The sequence below is a fragment of the Taudactylus pleione genome, unplaced genomic scaffold (genome assembly GCF_031769625.1).
Source record: "Taudactylus pleione unplaced genomic scaffold, aTauple2 ptg000468l, whole genome shotgun sequence".
NCBI classification, from domain to species: Eukaryota; Metazoa; Chordata; class Amphibia; order Anura; family Myobatrachidae; genus Taudactylus; species Taudactylus pleione.
In genome coordinates, this window is record NW_028284870.1 from 653250 (window position 1) to 673148 (window position 19899).

At 45.5% G+C, this 19899-nt stretch overlaps 1 protein-coding gene across 1 annotated transcript in view; it reads right to left on the reverse strand.

Annotated features, from left to right (window-relative positions):
- The window catches only part of TPO (thyroid peroxidase), a 300270-nt gene that overhangs the window by 141020 nt on the left and 139351 nt on the right, over window positions 1-19899 (reverse strand). The window contains exons 11-12 of the mRNA XM_088448842.1: window positions 13099-13307; window positions 9427-9588 (exon numbers count right to left, since the gene is read on the reverse strand). Of these exons, the coding sequence (XP_088304968.1) occupies window positions 9427-9588; window positions 13099-13307 (371 nt within the window). The remainder of the gene's footprint in view (window positions 1-9426; window positions 9589-13098; window positions 13308-19899) is intronic.

Below are 19899 nucleotides of genomic sequence, written 5' to 3' on the forward strand. Positions count from 1 at the left end.
GTAGTGTAATGTCAGTGCTGGTGATGCAGCGTGTGCTGGTAGTGTAATGTCAGTGCTGGTGATGCAGCGTGTGCTGGTAGTGTAATGTCAGTGCTGGTGATGCAGCGTGTGCTGGTAGTGTAATGTCAGTGCTGGTGATGCAGTGTGTGCTGGTAGTGTAATGTCAGTGCTGGTGATGCAGCGTGTGCTGGTAGTGTAATGTCTATGCTAGTGATGCAGCGTGTGCTGGTAGTGTAATGTCAGTGCTAGTGATGCAGCGTGTGCTAGTAGTGTAATGTCTATGCTAGTGAGGCAGTGTCTGCTGGTAGTGTAATGTCAGTACTGGTGATGCAGTGTGTGCTGGTAGTGTAATGTCAGTGCTAGTGATGCAGTGTGTGCTGGTAGTGTAATGTCATTACTGTTGATGCAGTGTGTGCTGGTAGTGTAATGTCAGTGCTGGTGATGCAGCGTGTGCTGATAGTGTAATGTCAGTGCTAGTGAAGCAGTGTGTGCTGGTAGTGTAATATCAGTGCTAGTGATGCAGTGTGTGCTGGTGATGCAGTGTGTGCTGGTAGTGTAATGTCAGTGCTGGTGATGCACTGTGTGCTGGTAGTGTAATGTTAGTGCTAGTGATGCAGTGTGTGCTGGTAGTGTAATGTCAGTGCTAGTGATGCAGTGTGTGCTGGTAGTGTAACGTCTATGCCATACTTGCCTACTTTTGAAAAAGCATTTCAGGGAGATGTGACAGCAGCTCCTATAAGCATGGTGGTAAAGTGGGCGTGTACTGCTACATCTGAGAGGCGTGTCATAAAATTGGTTTACATCCTAATATAAATGAGCCCCAAAGCAGTTAGTAAAGATCTATTTGTTAATGAAAACACACTGATACTTTTCAGAAAATGCATGTTTCCATAGGGATCATTGAGCCTTATAACTAATGCAGGGAAATGATACTAATGATCCCATTTCAATGTAAATATCTCTGTTTATTTTTATATATAACATATTCATAATGGGGGTAAGTTAGAATCAGGGAGATTACTAGGCTCTTCAGGGAGACAGGGAGATTGCTACTGTTTCAGGGAGTCTCCCTGACAATGAGGGAGAGTTGGCAAGTATGGTCAATGCTGGTGAGGCAGTGTGTGCTGGTAGTGTAATGTCAGTGATAGTGATGCAGCGTGTGCTGGTAGTGTAATGTCAGTGCTAGTGATGCAGCGTGTGCTGGTAGTGTAATGTCAGTGCTAGTGACGCAGCGTGCGCTGGTAGTGTGATGTCAGTGCTGGTGATGCAGTGTGTGCTGGTAGTGTAATGTCAGTGATAGTGATGCAGCGTGTGCTGGTAGTGTAATGTCAGTGCTAGTGATGCAGCGTGCGCTGGTAGTGTAATGTCAGTGCTAGTGACGCAGCGTGCGCTGGTAGTGTAATGTCAGTGCTAGTGAGGCAGCGTGTGCTGGTAGTGTAATGTCAGTGCTAGTGATGCAGCGTGTGCTGGTAGTGTAATGCCAGTGCTAGTGATGCAGCGTGTGCTGGTAGTGTAATGTCAGTGCTAGTGAGGCAGCGTGTGCTGGTAGTGTAATGTCAGTGCTAGTGATGCAGCGTGTGCTGGTAGTGTAATGTCAGTGCTAGTGATGCAGTGTGTGCTGGTAGTGTAATGTCAGTGCTGGTGATGCAGTGTGTGCTGGTAGTGTAATGTCAGTGCTAGTGAGGCAGTGTGTGCTGGTAGTGTAATGTCAGTGCTAGTGATGGAGCGTGTGCTGGTAGTGTAATGTCAGTGCTAGTGACGCAGCGTGCGCTGGTAGTGTGATGTCAGTGCTGGTGATGCAGTGTGTGCTGGTAGTGTAATGTCAGTGATAGTGATGCAGCGTGTGCTGGTAGTGTAATGTCAGTGCTAGTGATGCAGCGTGCGCTGGTAGTGTAATGTCAGTGCTAGTGACGCAGCGTGCGCTGGTAGTGTAATGTCAGTGCTAGTGAGGCAGCGTGTGCTGGTAGTGTAATGTCAGTGCTAGTGATGCAGCGTGTGCTGGTAGTGTAATGCCAGTGCTAGTGATGCAGCGTGTGCTGGTAGTGTAATGTCAGTGCTAGTGAGGCAGCGTGTGCTGGTAGTGTAATGTCAGTGCTAGTGATGCAGCGTGTGCTGGTAGTGTAATGTCAGTGCTAGTGATGCAGTGTGTGCTGGTAGTGTAATGTCAGTGCTGGTGATGCAGTGTGTGCTGGTAGTGTAATGTCAGTGCTAGTGAGGCAGTGTGTGCTGGTAGTGTAATGTCAGTGCTAGTGATGGAGCGTGTGCTGGTAGTGTAATGTCAGTGCTAGTGATGCACTGTGTGCTGGTAGTGTAATGTCAGTGCTAGTGATGCATTGTGTGCTGATAGTGTAATGTCAGTGCTAGTGATGCAGTGTGTGCTGGTAGTGTAATGTTAGTGCTAGTGATGCAGTGTGTGCTGGTAGTGTAATGTCAGTGCTAGTGATGCAGTGTGTGCTGGTAGTGTAATGTCAGTGCTAGTGATGCAGCGTGTGCTGGTAGTGTAATGTTAGTGCTAGTGATGCAGTGTGTGCTGGTAGTGTAATGTTAGTGCTGGTGATGCAGTGTGTGCTGATAGTGTAATGTCAGTGCTGGTGATGCAGTGTGTGCTGGTAGTGTAATGTCAGTGCTGGTGATGCAGTGTGTGCTGGTAGTGTAATGTTAGTGCTGGTGATGCAGTGTGTGCTGATAGTGTAATGTCAGTGCTGGTGATGCAGCGTGTACTGGTAGTGTAATGTCAGTGCTAGTGATGCAGCGTGTGCTGGTAGTGTAATGTCAGTGCTAGTGATGCAGTGTGTGCTGGTAGTGTAATGTCAGTGCTGGTTATGCAGAGTGTGCTGGTAGTGTAATGTCAGTGCTGGTGATGCAGCGTGTGCTGGTAGTGTAATGTCAGTGCTGGTGATGCAGTGTGTGCTGGTAGTGTAATGTTAGTGCTGGTGATGCAGTGTGTGCTGGTAGTGTAATGTCAGTACTGGTGATGCAGTGTGTGCTGGTAGTGTAATGTCAGTGCTGGTGATGCAGTGTGTGCTGGTAGTGTAATGTCAGTGCTAGTGATGCAGCGTGTGCTGGTAGTGTAATGTTAGTGCTAGTGTTGGTAGTGCCTGTCGATAGTATAATGTCAGTGATTCTGTAGTGTTTGTGGTGGTGATTACCTCATAAACAGGGACACACTATTGTTGCCAATGTCTGGTAGCAGAAATAGAGTGAACACCCTTGTTGCCTTGTTCCCTAGCAGCATCTTATGCACCTGAGTCTTTATGTGGCCAGCTCATCATGTACTACAACTGCTGGGACCATGGGTATAACATGTCAGGATTCAGGTCATTCAGTGACTTTGCTGTGGATGCATTCAGGGTGGTGTGATGGTAGATTCAGCAACTGATAGCGTTGGGGTTAGTGTATAAATTACACAGTAGATCATCAACTGATAACATTACACAGTATCCACCTTATTAATTACACTAGTATACTTTATTAATGCAAATATCTGATCAGCCAGTCATAAGGCAGCAACTCAATGCATAAAAGCATTTAGAATAGTTAAGAGGTTCAGTTGTTGCTCAGACCAAATACCAGAATGGGTAAGAAATGTGACCGAAGTTACTTTGTGCCAGTGTGGTAAAATATTAAGAATGTAGTGTACATTGGTCACTAAAGCTGTTCCTGTATTGTATATACAGTAAGTCCCCTAGAATGTTCTCTGTGTTATTCTCCTTTTATGTTCATTTTTAATGTTTAAAAATAGAATTTGTCAGCAGTTAAGACTTACTTGGCCCATCTAGTCTGCCCTAAACACATGTACACGTACACACTAGGGTTACGTTTTTTGTTGGGAGCCAGTTGACCTACCAGTATATTTTTGGAGTTTGTAAGGAAATCTACGCAAGTACGTGGAGAATATACAAACTCCACACAGGGCTGTGGTGGAAATGGAACCCATGACCTCAGAGCAGTGAAGCAGTAATGCTAATCATTACACCATGTTTGTAATTTCTGTAATATTTAAAGCTTTGAATATAAGGAGGAAAATTGACAATAATGTAAGGGGCATGAATCAGGAACAAAAATATAGTGTATTGGATTGTTTGTGGGAAGGGGGCCCCAACTGGTATCTTGGATAGGGCCCCATGAGGTCTCAATCCAGCTCTGACTATTTATAGTATGTTAGCTACCTAACAACTATTTATCCTTGAGCTTTATTTTGGTATTTATCCACCGTAAATGGTGAAAGCCCAATTAGCCAGTAACCAGCTGGCCCAAATTAAACACACACTTCCAAAAATACAGAGGTTGGACTGCGCTCTAAGTGTAAGATGTATTTATAAAATAATAATGGTATAATATGACTGAGAATGAATTATTAGATAAGAGCTTCTCTCAATAAAAATATAAGTATTTAATAAAAAACATATATGACACTAACAACACACATGACATAATACAATTACATACAGTAGATGTATTATTTCTATATTAAACAGTAAATACTAGCTTGTACTGTTACCACATGTGGTTGTGATGTTTCATACATGATTTGTATTTCTGTAGGTCCAAGTAAGCTAATATATATATCTATATCTATATATATATATATATATATATATATATATATATATTAGGGGTGAGCGGGTTCGGATTTCTGAAATCCGAACCCCCCGAGCCCCCCCGATCCGAGGCCGATCCGAGTCAGGCTCGACTTTTCCCGCCTGACTCGGATCTGAAATCGAGGCAAAACGTCATCATCCCGCCTTCCGGGTCTCGCGGGTTTTGGATCCTATATAAGGTACCCGCATCGGCGCCATTTTCTCACTCGGCTGTGGACAGTGAAGAGGGAGGGTGGGAGTTAGGGCTGGTTGGGCTGTGTAGTGTAGTGTAGTGCAGAGTAGTGTTGTGCTGTGCTGCGCTGTGCTGCTGTTGTCCATAGGAGCTGTGTCCACTACTTCAAAGTCCATAGGGGCTGGCTGTGTTGTGTTGTGCTGTGCTGCTGTTGTTAATAGGGGCTGTGTCCACTACTTCAAAGTCCATAGGGGCTGCCTGGACTGTGTTGTGCAGTCAGTTGTCCATAGGGGCTGTGTCCACTCCAAAGTCCTGTGCAGTGTCCCAGTCCTAAAGGGGTGCTGTAGTGTTGTCCAGGAGGTGCTCTGTCTGTCAGGGGTGCTCCACCCAAGTGCTAAAAAAAAATTATTTTTTCTGTGTTTGTGAATTGTGTGCGCAGTAGCCGCACGTGCATCAACAAAGTAGTGCCAAGCGTGCGCCTGTGTCATAAGTAAAGGGCCGGCTGGCTTGACCGTTAAAGGGTGATGTAACCCCCAAAGTACACTCCAAACCAAATAAAAAAATATTTTCTGTGTTTGTGAATTGTGTGCGCAGTAGCCGCACGTGCATAAACAAAGTAGTGCCAAGCGTGCGCCTGTGTCATAAGTAAAGGGCCGGCTGGCTTGACCGTTAAGGGGTGCTGTAACCCCCAAAGTACACTCCAAACCAAATAAAAAATTTTTTTCTGTGTTTGTGAATTGTGTGCGCAGTAGCCGCACGTGCATCAACAAAGTAGTGCCGAGCATGCGCCTGTGTCATAAGTAAAGGGCCGGCTGGCTTGACCGTTAAAGAGTGCTGTAACCCCCAAAGTACACTCCAAACCAAATAAAAAAATATTTTCTGTGTTTGTGAATTGTGTGCGCAGTAGCCGCACGTGCATAAACAAAGTAGTGCCAAGCGTGCGCCTGTGTCATAAGTAAAGGGCCGGCTGGCTTGACCGTTAAAGGGTGCTGTAACCCCCAAAGTACACTCCAAACCAAATAAAAAAATATTTTCTGTGTTTGTGAATTGTGTGCGCAGTAGCCGCACGTGCATCAACAAAGTAGTGCCAAGCATGCGCCTGTGTCATAAGTAAAGGGCCGGCTGGCTTGACCGTTAAAGGGTGCTGTAACCCCCAAAGTACACTCCAAACCAAATAAAAAAATATTTTCTGTGTTTGTGAATTGTGTGCTGTGCGCAGTAGCCGCACGTGCTTCAACAAAAAAGTGCCAAGCGTGCGCCTGTGTCATAAGTAAAGGGCCGGCTGGCTTGACCGTTAAAGGGTGCTGTAACCCCCAAAGTACACTCCAGTCCAAACCTAATAAAAAAATATTTTCTGTGTTTGTGAATTGTGTGCGCAGTAGCCGCACGTGCATCAACAAAGTAGTGCCAAGCATGTGCCTGTGTCATAAGTAAAGGGCCGGCTGGCTTGACCGTTAAAGGGTGCTGTAACCCCCAAAGTACACTCCAAACCAAATAAAAAAATATTTTCTGTGTTTGTGAATTGTGTGCTGTGCGCAGTAGCCGCACGTGCTTCAACAAAAAAGTGCCAAGCGTGCGCCTGTGTCATAAGTAAAGGGCCGGCTGGCTTGACCGTTAAAGGGTGCTGTAACCCCCAAAGTACACTCCAGTCCAAACCAAATAAATAAATATTTTCTGTGTTTGTGAATTGTGTGCGCAGTAGCCGCACGTGCATCAACAAAGTAGTGCCAAGCGTGCGCCTGTGTCATAAGTAAAGGGCCGGCTGGCTTGACCGTTAAGGGGTGCTGTAACCCCCAAAGTACACTCCAAACCAAATAAAAATTTTTTTTCTGTGTTTCTGATTTGTGTGCGCAGTAGCCGCACGTGCATCAACAAAGTAGTGCCGAGCATGCGCCTGTGTCATAAGTAAAGGGCCGGCTGGCTTGACCGTTAAAGAGTGCTGTAACCCCCAAAGTACACTCCAAACCAAATAAAAAAATATTTTCTGTGTTTGTGAATTGTGTGCGCAGTAGCCGCACGTGCATCAACAAAGTAGTGCCAAGCATGCGCCTGTGTCATAAGTAAAGGGCCGGCTGGCTTGACCGTTAAAGGGTGCTGTAACCCCCAAAGTACACTCCAAACCAAATAAAAAAATATTTTCTGTGTTTGTGAATTGTGTGCTGTGCGCAGTAGCCGCACGTGCTTCAACAAAAAAGTGCCAAGCGTGCGCCTGTGTCATAAGTAAAGGGCCGGCTGGCTTGACCGTTAAAGGGTGCTGTAACCCCCAAAGTACACTCCAGTCCAAACCAAATAAATAAATATTTTCTGTGTTTGTGAATTGTGTGCGCAGTAGCCGCACGTGCATCAACAAAGTAGTGCCAAGCATGCGCCTGTGTCATAAGTAATGGGCCAGCTGGCTTGACCGTTAAAGGGTGCTGTAACCCCCAAAGTACACTCCAAACCTAATAAAAAAATATTTTCTGTGTTTGTGAATTGTGTGCACTGTGGCTGCACGTGCATCAACAAAGGGGCAGCGCCAAGCGTGCGCCTGTGTCCCATAAGTAAAGAGCCGGCTGGCTCATTTCTTAAAGGGTGGTGTAACCCACAAAGTGCACTACTCTCCAGCAAAAATAAAAAATATTTTCTGTGTTTGTGTGCGCATTAGCCACAAGTATATATCAATATAACATAAATGGAGGACCAAACTTTCTCCGATAAAAATAAAATAGGGAAAGATCAAGAACCACTTCCTCCTAGTGCTGTTGCTGCTGCTGGGAGTTGTTCATCATCCCAGAGAGGAAGAAGGAACACCACTACTTTTACTAAACAATTGCGCTCCACAAACAATAATAATATTCTTCTTTTTTTTTCTGTCTTTGTGAAATGTGTGGGCTGTAGCCGCACCTGCATCCTTAAAGCAGCAGCGACAAGCGTGCGTCTGTCTGTTAAAGGGTGGTGTAACCCTCAAAGTGCTCCAAAAAATAAAAAACTATTTTTTTAATGTGTTTGTGACTTGTGTGCGATGTAGCCGCACGTGCATCAACATAGTAGCAGCGCCAAGCGTGCGCCTGTGTCATAAGTCAAGGGCTGGTTTGGACATCTGGTCCGGACTGAAGGACGTGCCAACAATTTCTGACAAGTCTACTGTCACTGCATATGATACTGTCCTCAAAGCAGCAGCGACAAGCGTGCGTCTGTCTGTTAAAGGGTGGTGACACCCTCAAAGTGTGCTCCACAAACAATAAAAATATTCTTCTTTTTTTTCTGTCTTTGTGAATTGTGTGGGCTGTAGCCGCACTTGCATCCTCAAAGCAGCAGCGACAAGCGTGCGTCTGTCTGTTAAAGGATTACATCGGTGACAGCATCCAAGTAGGCATGTCAGACAGTCCGTACCTGTACTGGCAGGAAAAAGAAGCAATTTGGAGGTCCCTGTACAAACTGGCTCTATTTTACCTGAGTTGCCCCCCCTCCAGTGTGTACTCCAAAAGAGTGTTTAGTGCAGCCGGGAACCTTGTCAGCGAAAGGCGTAGAAGGTTGCTTCCACAAAATGTGGAGAAGATGAAGTTCATAAAATGAATTATCAACTCTTCCAGGGAGACCAGCCTCCAGAACGTACAGAGGGACCTGTGGTTGTGGATTCCAGCGGGGACGAATTAATACTCTGTGAGGATGAGGATGTACACTACACTGAAGAGGGTGAGGGATCGGTGGATGAGGAGGATGAGGACGACATCTTGCCTCTGTAGAGCCAGTTTGTGCAGGGACAGATTATTTGCCAGCTTGTTTTGTGGGGGCCCAAACGAACCAATCATTTCAGCCACAGTCGTGTGGCAGACCCTGGCGCTGAAATGTTTGGTTTGTTAAAGTGTGCATGTCCTGTTTATACAACATAAGGGTGGGTGGGAGGGCCCAAGGACAATTCCATCTTGCACCTCTTTTTTTCTTTGAATTATGTACTGTTTGGGGCTTAGTTTTTCAAACTGCCATCCTGTCTGCCACTGCAGTGTCACTCCTAGATGGACCACGTGTTTGTGCCACCCACTCGTATCTCTTAGCATAGTCATCCAGCTACCTCGGTGCAACCTTTTGGATATAAAAACACTATTGTGAGGTGTTCAGAATAGACTGGAAATTTGTGGAAATTAAGGTTATTGAGGTTGATAATAGCAGAGGAGCAGAAAAACACACAAATTCTGTGATTTTAGCTGTTTTTATGCTTTTTTAAAAAAAAATACAGATCCAAAACACAAAACCCAGAATCCAAAACACGGAAGGGTGGTTTTGGCAAAACCAATCCAGATCCAAAACACGAAGAAAGATCCAGATCCAAAAGCAAAACACGAAAAGTGGCCGGTGCACACCCCTAATATACATATATATATATATATATATATATATATATATAATGTTGTAGGATAAAGAGAGCAGTCACCAGTCTTAACATAAAAGCATTTGGGTACCATCGACCCGCTTGCAAGAGTCCTGCGCTCGCGAGCGGGTCTGAATGAGACCCTGAGTCCATTAACCCCCAGCTAAATACTGAAAGTCAACTGTCCCAGTTTTCTTGTTGGTTATAAAAAATATGCAAGAAACTGCTCTCTTAGTTTATTTTTAATTCAAATCTCACAGATCAACGTTAGGCTGTATAGTGTAGTGCATTATAGTAAATGGTACCTGTACATAATGGTGGTTTGTTAGTCCATTGACTTCCTTGACAGGCTAATTCTTCATGTCCTACTAAGCGATAGCCAGAGTGACAAAAATAAATGATCACTGTGTCTGAACAATACACAAAGTCACCATTTTCTGTCTTCACTGGAAGACCACAAGATGTTCCTGCAATAAAGATATTTGCTGGTTAAATCCTTCTTGATGTTTATCTTTGTTTTATGGCTCTAATCAAAAATTTGTCTTGGTGAAAAATGAGAAGGCATTTATATATTTCGAAGTAACATTAGAAATTCAGGACAGTTACTCGGAAGACCAATGATCAGGTCAAATCCCCTTCTCTCATCGTTTTAACCATGACAACTCTTTTGTATTGTCATATCCCCGGCCACTTGTTACATCCATTTTATCTCTGTAATAAAAGTTACGCTTCACAACTTTCAGAACAGAATGGCTGAACGTATATATTAAGGGATGTGTCTGTTACTTCTTATCATTACCGTTAAGATCACTGCCTCATTTTCCACCAAACTAGAGACAATAGAACGAGAGAGAGAGAGAGTGACTCCTATGGATTTTTTCTGTTTATGTATTGATGCGAGTTGCCTAATCTAAGCCTAAACATCAGATTTGTGTGTAATCTTAAAGGAAAGGAGAAAATTGTATCATGAAAACTGTGTCCCTAATAGAGGAAATCCCCTTTATATGTGATATCTTACTGGAATATTACTAAAACATTCAAGATATAGCTTCACTCACAGGATAAATCGCAAAAACAGCAATATTAATGGTAAACCAGTATAGTCGGCCTTAAATCCAATTCTCAACAGGTGCAAAAGGATCAGTAACTGGCCTATTGAGTTCTGTATACTAACATTAGAGACTGGTGGTGCACCCCTGGAGTACAATACATATTATTAAACACACACAAAAAAAAGGAATACTCTCATGTGGTGACACTCTTAGAAATAATAGTATATATGTTATAAAATGTAACTTTCAATATAGAGAACATATAAAAGTAAAACTGTTAACAGCCACATGAACAGTGTATCACATACATAAACGGAATCGGTATCAGATGCCGGCGCTTGGGATCCCAGCTATTAGAATCCCGACACCGGCATCATGAAAGGGCTGGGCATACCGACACCAGTTGGTCAGTATGCTAACCCTCCCCCCTCCCTGCCCTAACCATCCCTCTTTGGTGCCTAACCCTAACCTCCCCGTTCCAGGTGCCTAACCCTAACCCACCCCCTTAGTGCCTAACCCAAACCCTTCCCCTAGTGCCTATCCCTAAAGCTAAACCCCCCTAACCCCCCCCAATACACCCCTCTTTCCACTGTGGGGGCTTTTTCGAAAAAGTGGAAAGAGGGGCAAAATGCGTCAGTGGATACCCTATTTTTTGCATTCTTCAGCACTCAGATGAGCACCGCCAAAGTACCTATTGATTAATCCTGGTACGGAGCAAGTTACATTTTGGTATATCAACCATCTGAATGACCATGTACGCTTATGATTATTGACGGGAGAGGCTTACTTCTATCTGAGACAAGCTTCGGGGCATCAATGTAAGTGAGCCATCAGGCTGCTTAGCACTATCCATTGAGAGACAAGCTACCATTACATCCGCTGTGCTGCCTCTACCCTAAGCAGCGTACAGAACACTTGTATTAATGGTCTTCCAGGAAACCTAAGTGTATTTACACATCAGCAGGACTGAGGACCTCATTCAGAGTCGGTCGTTGCGGCGGCTCGGTCGTACGCCACCATTGTTCGCTAAACTGCGCATGCGTAAATTTCACAATGCACGTGCGCAAACTAGCTATTACAATCAGAAATTGCTCTCTCCTTGAACACAGCCAGGTCGTTAGTTTGAGTGACAGGATGAGGAGTTTGTGGGTGGTAACAGGGTAAGGTGCGGTGCTTGTGAACGGGGGAGTGGAGATCCGAACGCAGGCGTGCCTGTCTATGCAAACGGCGTTTTATGGGAGTGCATAATTAACTAAGTAGTGTCATGGCACATGTGACATGGGAGGTTTTGACACTGACTTGATCGTAGTGCTTAAGAGAGGGTATGGTCAACCTTAAGCTCTACGACCAGCTCCGATGGTCTCGATTAATCCTTATATGCCCGGAGATGACGTGTATTGCGAACGAGAAGGGGGCGTGTTTTCAGTCTTATGGCCGCATCCTCCAATCGCTCGTCCAGCTAACTATCCCTTCTTAACGACGCAACTTGCGAGCGCTTCATTTGCATATCCGGACCCTTTTCCCTTACGACCGACTCTGAATGAGGTCCTGAGTCTGTTTCCTTAAGGAGAACTTATTACTATTACACGGCATTGGCAGTAATTCAGTACAGACTTAGTGTTCAGTCCGGCAGCCCTGTACGGACTCAAAGGACATCATCCTGTATTTGGAAAAAGGAATACTTGCTTAAATAATTGATACTTAGTGACTATTGAGATATATGCAAAGTGGTGTACTTAATCTACCTCTAAGAGGAATTCCCATACTGGCAAAATAAGAGTATACAAGCTAATCACAAGCGGGCCTGCAATACATGTTTTTATGTGTGGTGCTCAATATGCTATTGTAGTTTTATATGCATTATTAAGGTTTTATATTTGAGATATGTTGTTTATATATGTATGATTATTAGTAATTTGGTCACTTATATGCAATAGATGCTTCTAATGTTTTATGAATAAAACTGTACATTTACCCATACAAGATCGAGTCTAGTTGTTATCATTCTGTCATTTCAGATTATTAATAAGCAAAAAGCGCAAAGTCCATTTTTTCTTGTTTGTTTCTCCGTTAAAGATAATATGGGGCATTTCCACCCCTATAGAGACTTTTCAGCTGCCAATATTGAATTGAGATTGAACTCTATAAATTAAATCTTTGGAAAAGACGATCTATATTAGCGCTGTAGCCAATTTTCTCTTATATAGATAATCTTTACATTACATCAAGAACATGAATAGTGACCAGCCATATGTGTGTACCACAATGTGAATGTATTAGATACTGTAAGTTGCAGTGAGAGAATGAATCATGCCAACAGGTACTGAGCTTCTGCTATGTTCCGTGTGCCACTAGGCAGTGACTTATACCCCTTTTACACTGACTTAAAAATCCCGGGTTGATGCATGTAAATGTGCATCAACCCAAAATTTTTGTCAGTGTAAATGGATCAACCTGGGTCCGGTTGGCTTGCAGGGTTGAGCACGGGTTATTCCCGTGTCACCCTGCAGTGTAAATGACGTGACCCAGGTTACGATGACCCGGGTCACGCCGCATGCTAGCTGATTGGCTGGCTTCAGCGGTGCTTGGAGATGACAGTATCTCCAAGCATCCACTGCAATGCCGGGTCTGGTGTGAATGGTGCCAACTCTGGCATAACCCGGGTTGGCACCGCAGTGGGAAAGGGTCTGTCCCGGGTCTGATACGGGTTGGAAGCATGTTCCAAACCCCCGGTCAGACCCGGGACTTTTGGTATAAAAGGAGTATTAGGGATGAGAGCACTCCCTGCACCTCATTCACTGCCTTGTTACACACGGGGATAGCAGAAGTTCAGCATTGTTGGTGCTGATTCCCAACAAATTTTAAACTTTAAATTTGCAAAGTCCATGCACAATATTAGTAGGGAACAAATCGTAAAACAATTACCACGTTCTAATTTCTCTTTCCAAGCTTGGAGGTTTATGCCAGGGATATCATGACAAGATTCATAGCCATCTGGATAGCTTCCCATGAGAAAGACATCAGGCGGTACATGCGTTAGGCCAGTATTATCACAAATCACACGTGAAAGAGAATGTTTTTTAAGCTCCATTCTCTGGTCCTTGGTGAAAACATTTGGATTTTCATACCAAAACCTAAAAATATTTAAAAGAAATGACTATACTGAAATACTGTTCTATACACAATGGCAGATCACATTCTCCAGTGAGATTTATTCCAGAGAGGCTCATTTTTCTTGTACAAATAAAGTTCATTTGTTATGATAGTAACTTTACCAAATGCTATTTTAAATGTATAAATCTTTTTGAATGCAAATTATAAGCTGTATTAACTGATTGTAGCTATATTCATAACAATATACTGTATTTATTTGATGCTTGAAAACCTTATATAATTATTTTAGAGGAAGGTTGATGCATGACAATCAAAATGTTCATAAAGTATAAAAACAAATAGTGAATAATCTCCTAAGAAAGGAAATATGGATAATAAAGGTCAGTAAGGATTAGGGGTGAGCGGGTTCGGATTTCTGAAATCCGAACCCCCCCGAGCCCCCCCGATCCGAGTCCGATCCGAGTCAGGCTCGACTTTTCCCGCCTGACTCGGATCTGACATCGAGGCAAAACGTCATCATCCCGCCTTCCGAGTCTCGCGGGTTTTGGATCCTATATAAGGTACCCGCGTCGGCGCCATTTTCTCACTCGGCTGTGGACAGTGAAGAGGGAGGGTGGGAGTTAGTGCTGTGTAGTGTAGTGTAGTGTAGTGCTGCTGTTGTCCACTACTTCAAAGTCCATAGGGGCTGGCTGTGTTGTGCTGTGCTGCTGTTGTTAATAGGGGCTGTGTCCACTACTTCAAAGTCCATAGGGGCTGGCTGGACTGTGTTGTGCAGTCAGTTCTCCATAGGGGCTGTGTCCACTCCAAAGTCCTGTGCAGTGTCCCAGTCCTAAAGGGGTGCTGTAGTGTTGTCCAGGGGGTGCTCTGTCCATCAGGGGTGCTCCCCCCAAGTGCTAAAAAAATAATATATTTTCTGTGTTTGTGAATTGTGTGCGCAGTAGCCGCACGTGCATCAACAAAGTAGTGCCAAGCGTGCGCCTGTGTCATAAGTAAAGGGCCGGCTGGCTTGACCGTTAAGGGTGCTGTAACCCCCGAAAGTACACTCCAGTCCAAACCAAAAAAAAAATTATTTTCTGTGTTTGTGAATTGTGTGCGCAGTAGCCGCACGTGCATCAACAAAGTAGTGCCAAGCGTGCGCCTGTGTCATAAGTAAAGGGCCGGCTGGCTTGACCGTTAAGGGTGCTGTAACCCCCGAAAGTACACTCCAGTCCAAACCAAAAAAAAAATTATTTTCTGTGTTTGTGAATTGTGTGCGCAGTAGCCGCACGTGCATCAACAAAGTAGTGCCAAGCGTGCGCCTGTGTCATAAGTAAAGGGCCGGCTGGCTTGACCGTTAAGGGTGCTGTAACCCCCGAAAGTACACTCCAGTCCAAACCTAAAAAAAAATTATTTTCTGTGTTTGTGAATTGTGTGCGCAGTAGCCGCATGTGCATCAACAAAGTAGTGCCAAGAGTGCCCCTGTGTCATAAGTAAAGGGCCGGCTGGCTTGACCGTTAAAGGGTGCTGTAACCCCCGAAAGTACACTCCAGTCCAAACCAAAAAAAAATTATTTTCTGTGTTTGTGAATTGTGTGCGCAGTAGCCGCACGTGCATCAACAAAGTAGTGCCAAGCGTGCGCCTGTGTCATAAGTAAAGGGCCGGCTGGCTTGACCGTTAAAGGGTGCTGTAACCCCTGAAAGTACACTCCAGTCCAAACCAAAAAAAAATTATTTTCTGTGTTTGTGAATTGTGTGCGCAGTAGCCGCACGTGCATCAACAAAGTAGTGTCAAGCGTTCGCCTGTGTCATAAGTAAAGGGCCGGCTGGCTTGACCGTTAAGGGTGCTGTAACCCCCGAAAGTACACTCCAGTCCAAACCAAAAAAAAAATTATTTTCTGTGTTTGTGAATTGTGTGCGCAGTAGCCGCACGTGCATCAACAAAGTAGTGCCAAGCGTGCGCCTGTGTCATAAGTAAAGGGCCGGCTGGCTTGACCGTTAAGGGTGCTGTAACCCCCGAACGTACACTCCAGTCCAAACCAAAAAAAAAATTATTTTCTGTGTTTGTGAATTGTGTGCGCAGTAGCCGCACGTGCATCAACAAAGTAGTGCCAAGCGTGCGCCTGTGTCATAAGTAAAGGGCCGGCTGGCTTGACCGTTAAGGGTGCTGTAACCCCCGAAAGTACACTCCAGTCCAAACCTAAAAAAAAATTATTTTCTGTGTTTGTGAATTGTGTGCGCAGTAGCCGCACGTGCATCAACAAAGTAGTGCCAAGCGTGCGCCTGTGTCATAAGTAAAGGGCCGGCTGGCTTGACCGTTAAAGGGTGCTGTAACCCCCGAAAGTACACTCCAGTCCAAACCAAAAAAAAATTATTTTCTGTGTTTGTGAATTGTGTGCGCAGTAGCCGCACGTGCATCAACAAAGTAGTGCCAAGCGTGCGCCTGTGTCATAAGTAAAGGGCCGGCTGGCTTGACCGTTAAGGGTGCTGTAACCCCCGAAAGTACACTCCAGTCCAAACCAAAAAAAAAATTATTTTCTGTGTTTGTGAATTGTGTGCGCAGTAGCCGCACGTGCATCAACAAAGTAGTGCCAAACGTGCGCCTGTGTCATAAGTAAAGGGCCGGCTGGCTTGACCGTTAAAGGGTGCTGTAAACCCCAAAGTACACTCCAGTCCAAACCAAAAAAAAAAATATTTTCTGTGTTTGTGAATTGTGTGCGCAGTAGCCGCATGTGCATCAACAAAGTAGTGCCAAGCGTGCGCCTGTGTCATAAGTAAAGGGCCAGCTGGCTTGACCGTTAAAGGGTGCTGTAACCCCCAAAGTACACTCCAGTCCAAACCAAAAAAAAAATTATTTTCTGTGTTTGTGAATTGTGTGCGCAGTAGCCACACGTGCATCAACAAAGTAGTGCCAAGCGTGCGCCTGTGTCATAAGTAAAGGGCCGGCTGGCTTGACCGTTAAAGGGTGCTGTAACCCACAAAGTACACTCCAGTCCGAACCAAAAAAAAAATTATTTTCTGTGTTTAGCCGCACGTATATATCAAATCGATATAACATAAATGGAGGACCAAACTTTCTCCGATAAAAATAAAATAGAGAAAGATCAAGAACCACTTCCTCCTAGTGCTGAAGCTGCTGCCACTAGTCATGACATAGACGATAACATGCCATCAACGTCGTCTGCCAAGGCCGATGCCCAATGTCATAGTAGAGGGCACATACAATCCCAAATGGCAAAGTTCAGGAAAATGACCTTGAAAAAGACATTTAAATCAGCTGAAGAGAAACGTAAACTTGCCAATATGCCATTTACGACACGGAGTGGCAAGGAACGGCTAAGGTCGATCCCTAGTATGTTCATGACTAGTGGTTCAGCTTCACATGACGATGGAAGCACTCCTCCCACTAAAAAAATCAAAAGAGTTAAGCTGGCAAAAGCACAGCGAAGAACTGTGCTTTCTAAGAAGATATCACAAATCCCCAAAGAGAGTCCAAGTGTGGTGGTGGTTGCGATGCCTGACCTTCCCAGCACTGGACGGGAAGAGGTGGCTCTTTCCACCATTTGCACGCCCCCTGCAAGTGCTGAAAGGAGCACCCACAGTCCACTTGCTGATATGCAAATTGAAGATGTCACTGTTGAAGTACAACAGGATGAGGATACTGGTGTAGCTGGCGCTGAGGAGGAAGTTGGCGAGGAGGATTCTGATGGTGATGTGGTTTGTTTAAATCAGGCTCCGGGGGAGACAGTTGTTGTCCGTGGGATGAAAAAGCCCATCACGGTCATGCCTGGGCAGAAGACCAAACATTCCACCTCTTTGGTCTGGCAATATTTCTATCCTAATCCGGACAACAACTGTCTTGCCATATGTACCATATGTAAAGGTGAAATAAGTAGGGGTAGGGACGTCAACCACCTAGGAACATCCTCCCTTATACGGCACCTGCAGCGCGTTCATAAAAAGTTACTGTCAAGTTCAGAAACTTTGGCTCAGACCGTAAGCAGTCCAGGGACACCTAAATCCCGTTGTCCTGTTGTATCCAAGCGCCTGCAAACCACACCGTCAACTCCCTCCTCGTCAATTTCCTCCTTAGTCAGGATCGGAAGTAGTCCTGCAGGCCATATCACTGGCATGACTGACTCTCCTATCCGGGATTCCTCCGGAGGATCCTGCATTGCTACGCCTACTGCTGCCGCTGCTGCTGTTGCTGCTGCTGCTGGGAGTCGTTCATCATCCCAGAGAGGAAGTAGGAACACCACTACTTTAACTAAACAATTGACCCTCCAACAGTCCTTAGCGAGGAGGATGAAGTACGACAGCAGTCATCCTGAAGCAAAACGTATAACTGAGGCCTTGACTGCTATGTTGGTGTTAGACGTGCGTCCGGTATCCGCCATTAGTGCAGTGGGATTTAGACAATTGATGGAGGTAGTGTGTCCCCGGTTCCAAATCCCGTCTAGATTCCACTTCACTAGGCAGGCGATACCGAGACTGTACAGAAACGTCAGAAAAAGTGTCCTCAGTGTCCTGAAAAATGCCGTTGTACACAATGTCCACTTAACCACGGACATGTGGACAAGTGGAACAGGGCAGACTAAGGACTATATGACTGTGACAGCCCACTGGGTAGATGTATCACCTTACGCAGCAACAGCAGCAGCGTCACCAGTAGCAGCATCTCAGAAACGCCAGCTCGTTACAAGGCAGGCTACGCTGTGTATCACCGGTTTCAGTAAGAGGCACACCGCCGACAACCTCTTAGAGAAACTGAGGGAAATCATCGCCCAGTGGCTTACCCCACTTAGACTCTCCTGGGGATTTGTGATATCTGACAACGCCACCAATATTGTGCGGGCATTACATCTGGGCAAATTCCAGCACGTCCCATGTTTTGCTCACACAATAAACTTGGTGGTGCAGAATTTTCTGAAAAGCGACAGGGGCGTGCAGGAGACGCTTTGGGTGGCCCGAAAAATTTCTGGCCACTTTCGCCATTCAGCGACTGCGTGCCGAAGACTGGAGCGCCAGCAAACACTCTTGAACCTGCCCCGCCATCACCTGAAGCAAGAGGTTGTGACGCGGTGGAACTCAACCCTCTATATGCTTCAGAGGATGGAGGAGCAGCAAAAGGCCATACAAGCCTATACATCCACCTATGACATAGGCAAAGGAGGGGGTATGCACCTGACTCAAGCGCAGTGGAGAATGATTTCCGTGTTGTGCAAGGTTCTTCAGCCCTTCGAACTTGCCACACGTGAAGTCAGTTCAGACACTGCCAGCTTGAGTCAGGTCATTCCCCTCATCAGGCTTTTGCAGAAGCAGCTGGAGAAAGTGAAGGAGGAGCTAAGACGGAGCGATTCCGCTCGGCATGTGGGACTTGTGGATGAAGCCCTTCATTCGCTTTGCCAGGATTCCAGGGTGGTCAATCTGTTGAAATCAGACCACTACATTTTGGCCACCGTGCTCGATCCTAGGTTTAAAGCCTATGTGGTGTCTCTCTTTCCGGCCGACACAAGCCTGCAGAGGTGCAAAGACCTGCTGGTGAACACACTGTCAGCTGAAGCGGAACGTGACACGTCAACGGCTCCTTCTTCATTTTCTCCCGCAACTGGGGCTGCCAGGAAAAAACTTAGGTATCCTAAGCAACCCGCTGGCGGTGATGCAGGGCAGGCAGGACCAAGTTTGGACATCTGGTCCGGACTGAAGGACCTGGCAACAATTTCTGACATGTCTACTGTCACTGCATATGATACTGTCACCATTGACAGAATGGTGGAGGATTACATCGGTGACAGCATCCAAGTAGGCATGTCAGACAGTCCATACCTGTACTGGCAGGAAAAAGAGGCAATTTGGAGGCCCCTGTACAAACTGGCTCTATTTTACCTGAGTTGCCCCCCCTCCAGTGTGTACTCCGAAAGAGTGTTTAGTGCAGCCGGGAACCTTGTCAGCGAAAGGCGTAGGAGGTTGCTTCCACAGAATGTGGAGAAGATGATGTTCATCAAAATGAATTATCAGCTCTTCCAGGGAGACCAGCCTCCAGAAGGTACAGAGGGACCTGTGGTGGTGGATTCAAGTGGGGACGAGTTAATACTTTGTGAGGATGAGGATGTACACACTGAAGAGGGTGAGGAATCGGTGGATGAGGAGGATGAGGATGACATCTTGCCTCCGTAGAGCCAGTTTGTGCAGGGACACATTAATTGCCAGCTTGTTTTGTGGGGGCCCAAACGAACCAATCATTTCAGCCACAGTTGTGTGGCAGACCCTGGCGCTGAAATGATTGATTTGTTAAAGTGTGCATGTCCTGTTTATACAACATAAGGGTGGGTGGGAGGGCCCAAGGACAATTCCATCTTGCACCTCTTTTTTTCTTTGCATTATGTACAGTTTGGGGCCTAGTTTTTCTAACTGCCATCCTGCCTGCCACTGCAGTGTCACTCCTAGATGGGTCACGTGTTTGTGCCGCCCACTCGTGTCGCTTAGCATAGTCATCCAGCTACCTCGGTGCAACCTTTTGGACATAAAAACACTATTGTGAGGTGTGAGGTGTTCAGAATAGACTGGAAATGAGTGGAAATTAAGGTTATTGAGGTTAATAATAGCATAGGAGCAGAAAAACCTACAAATTCTGTGA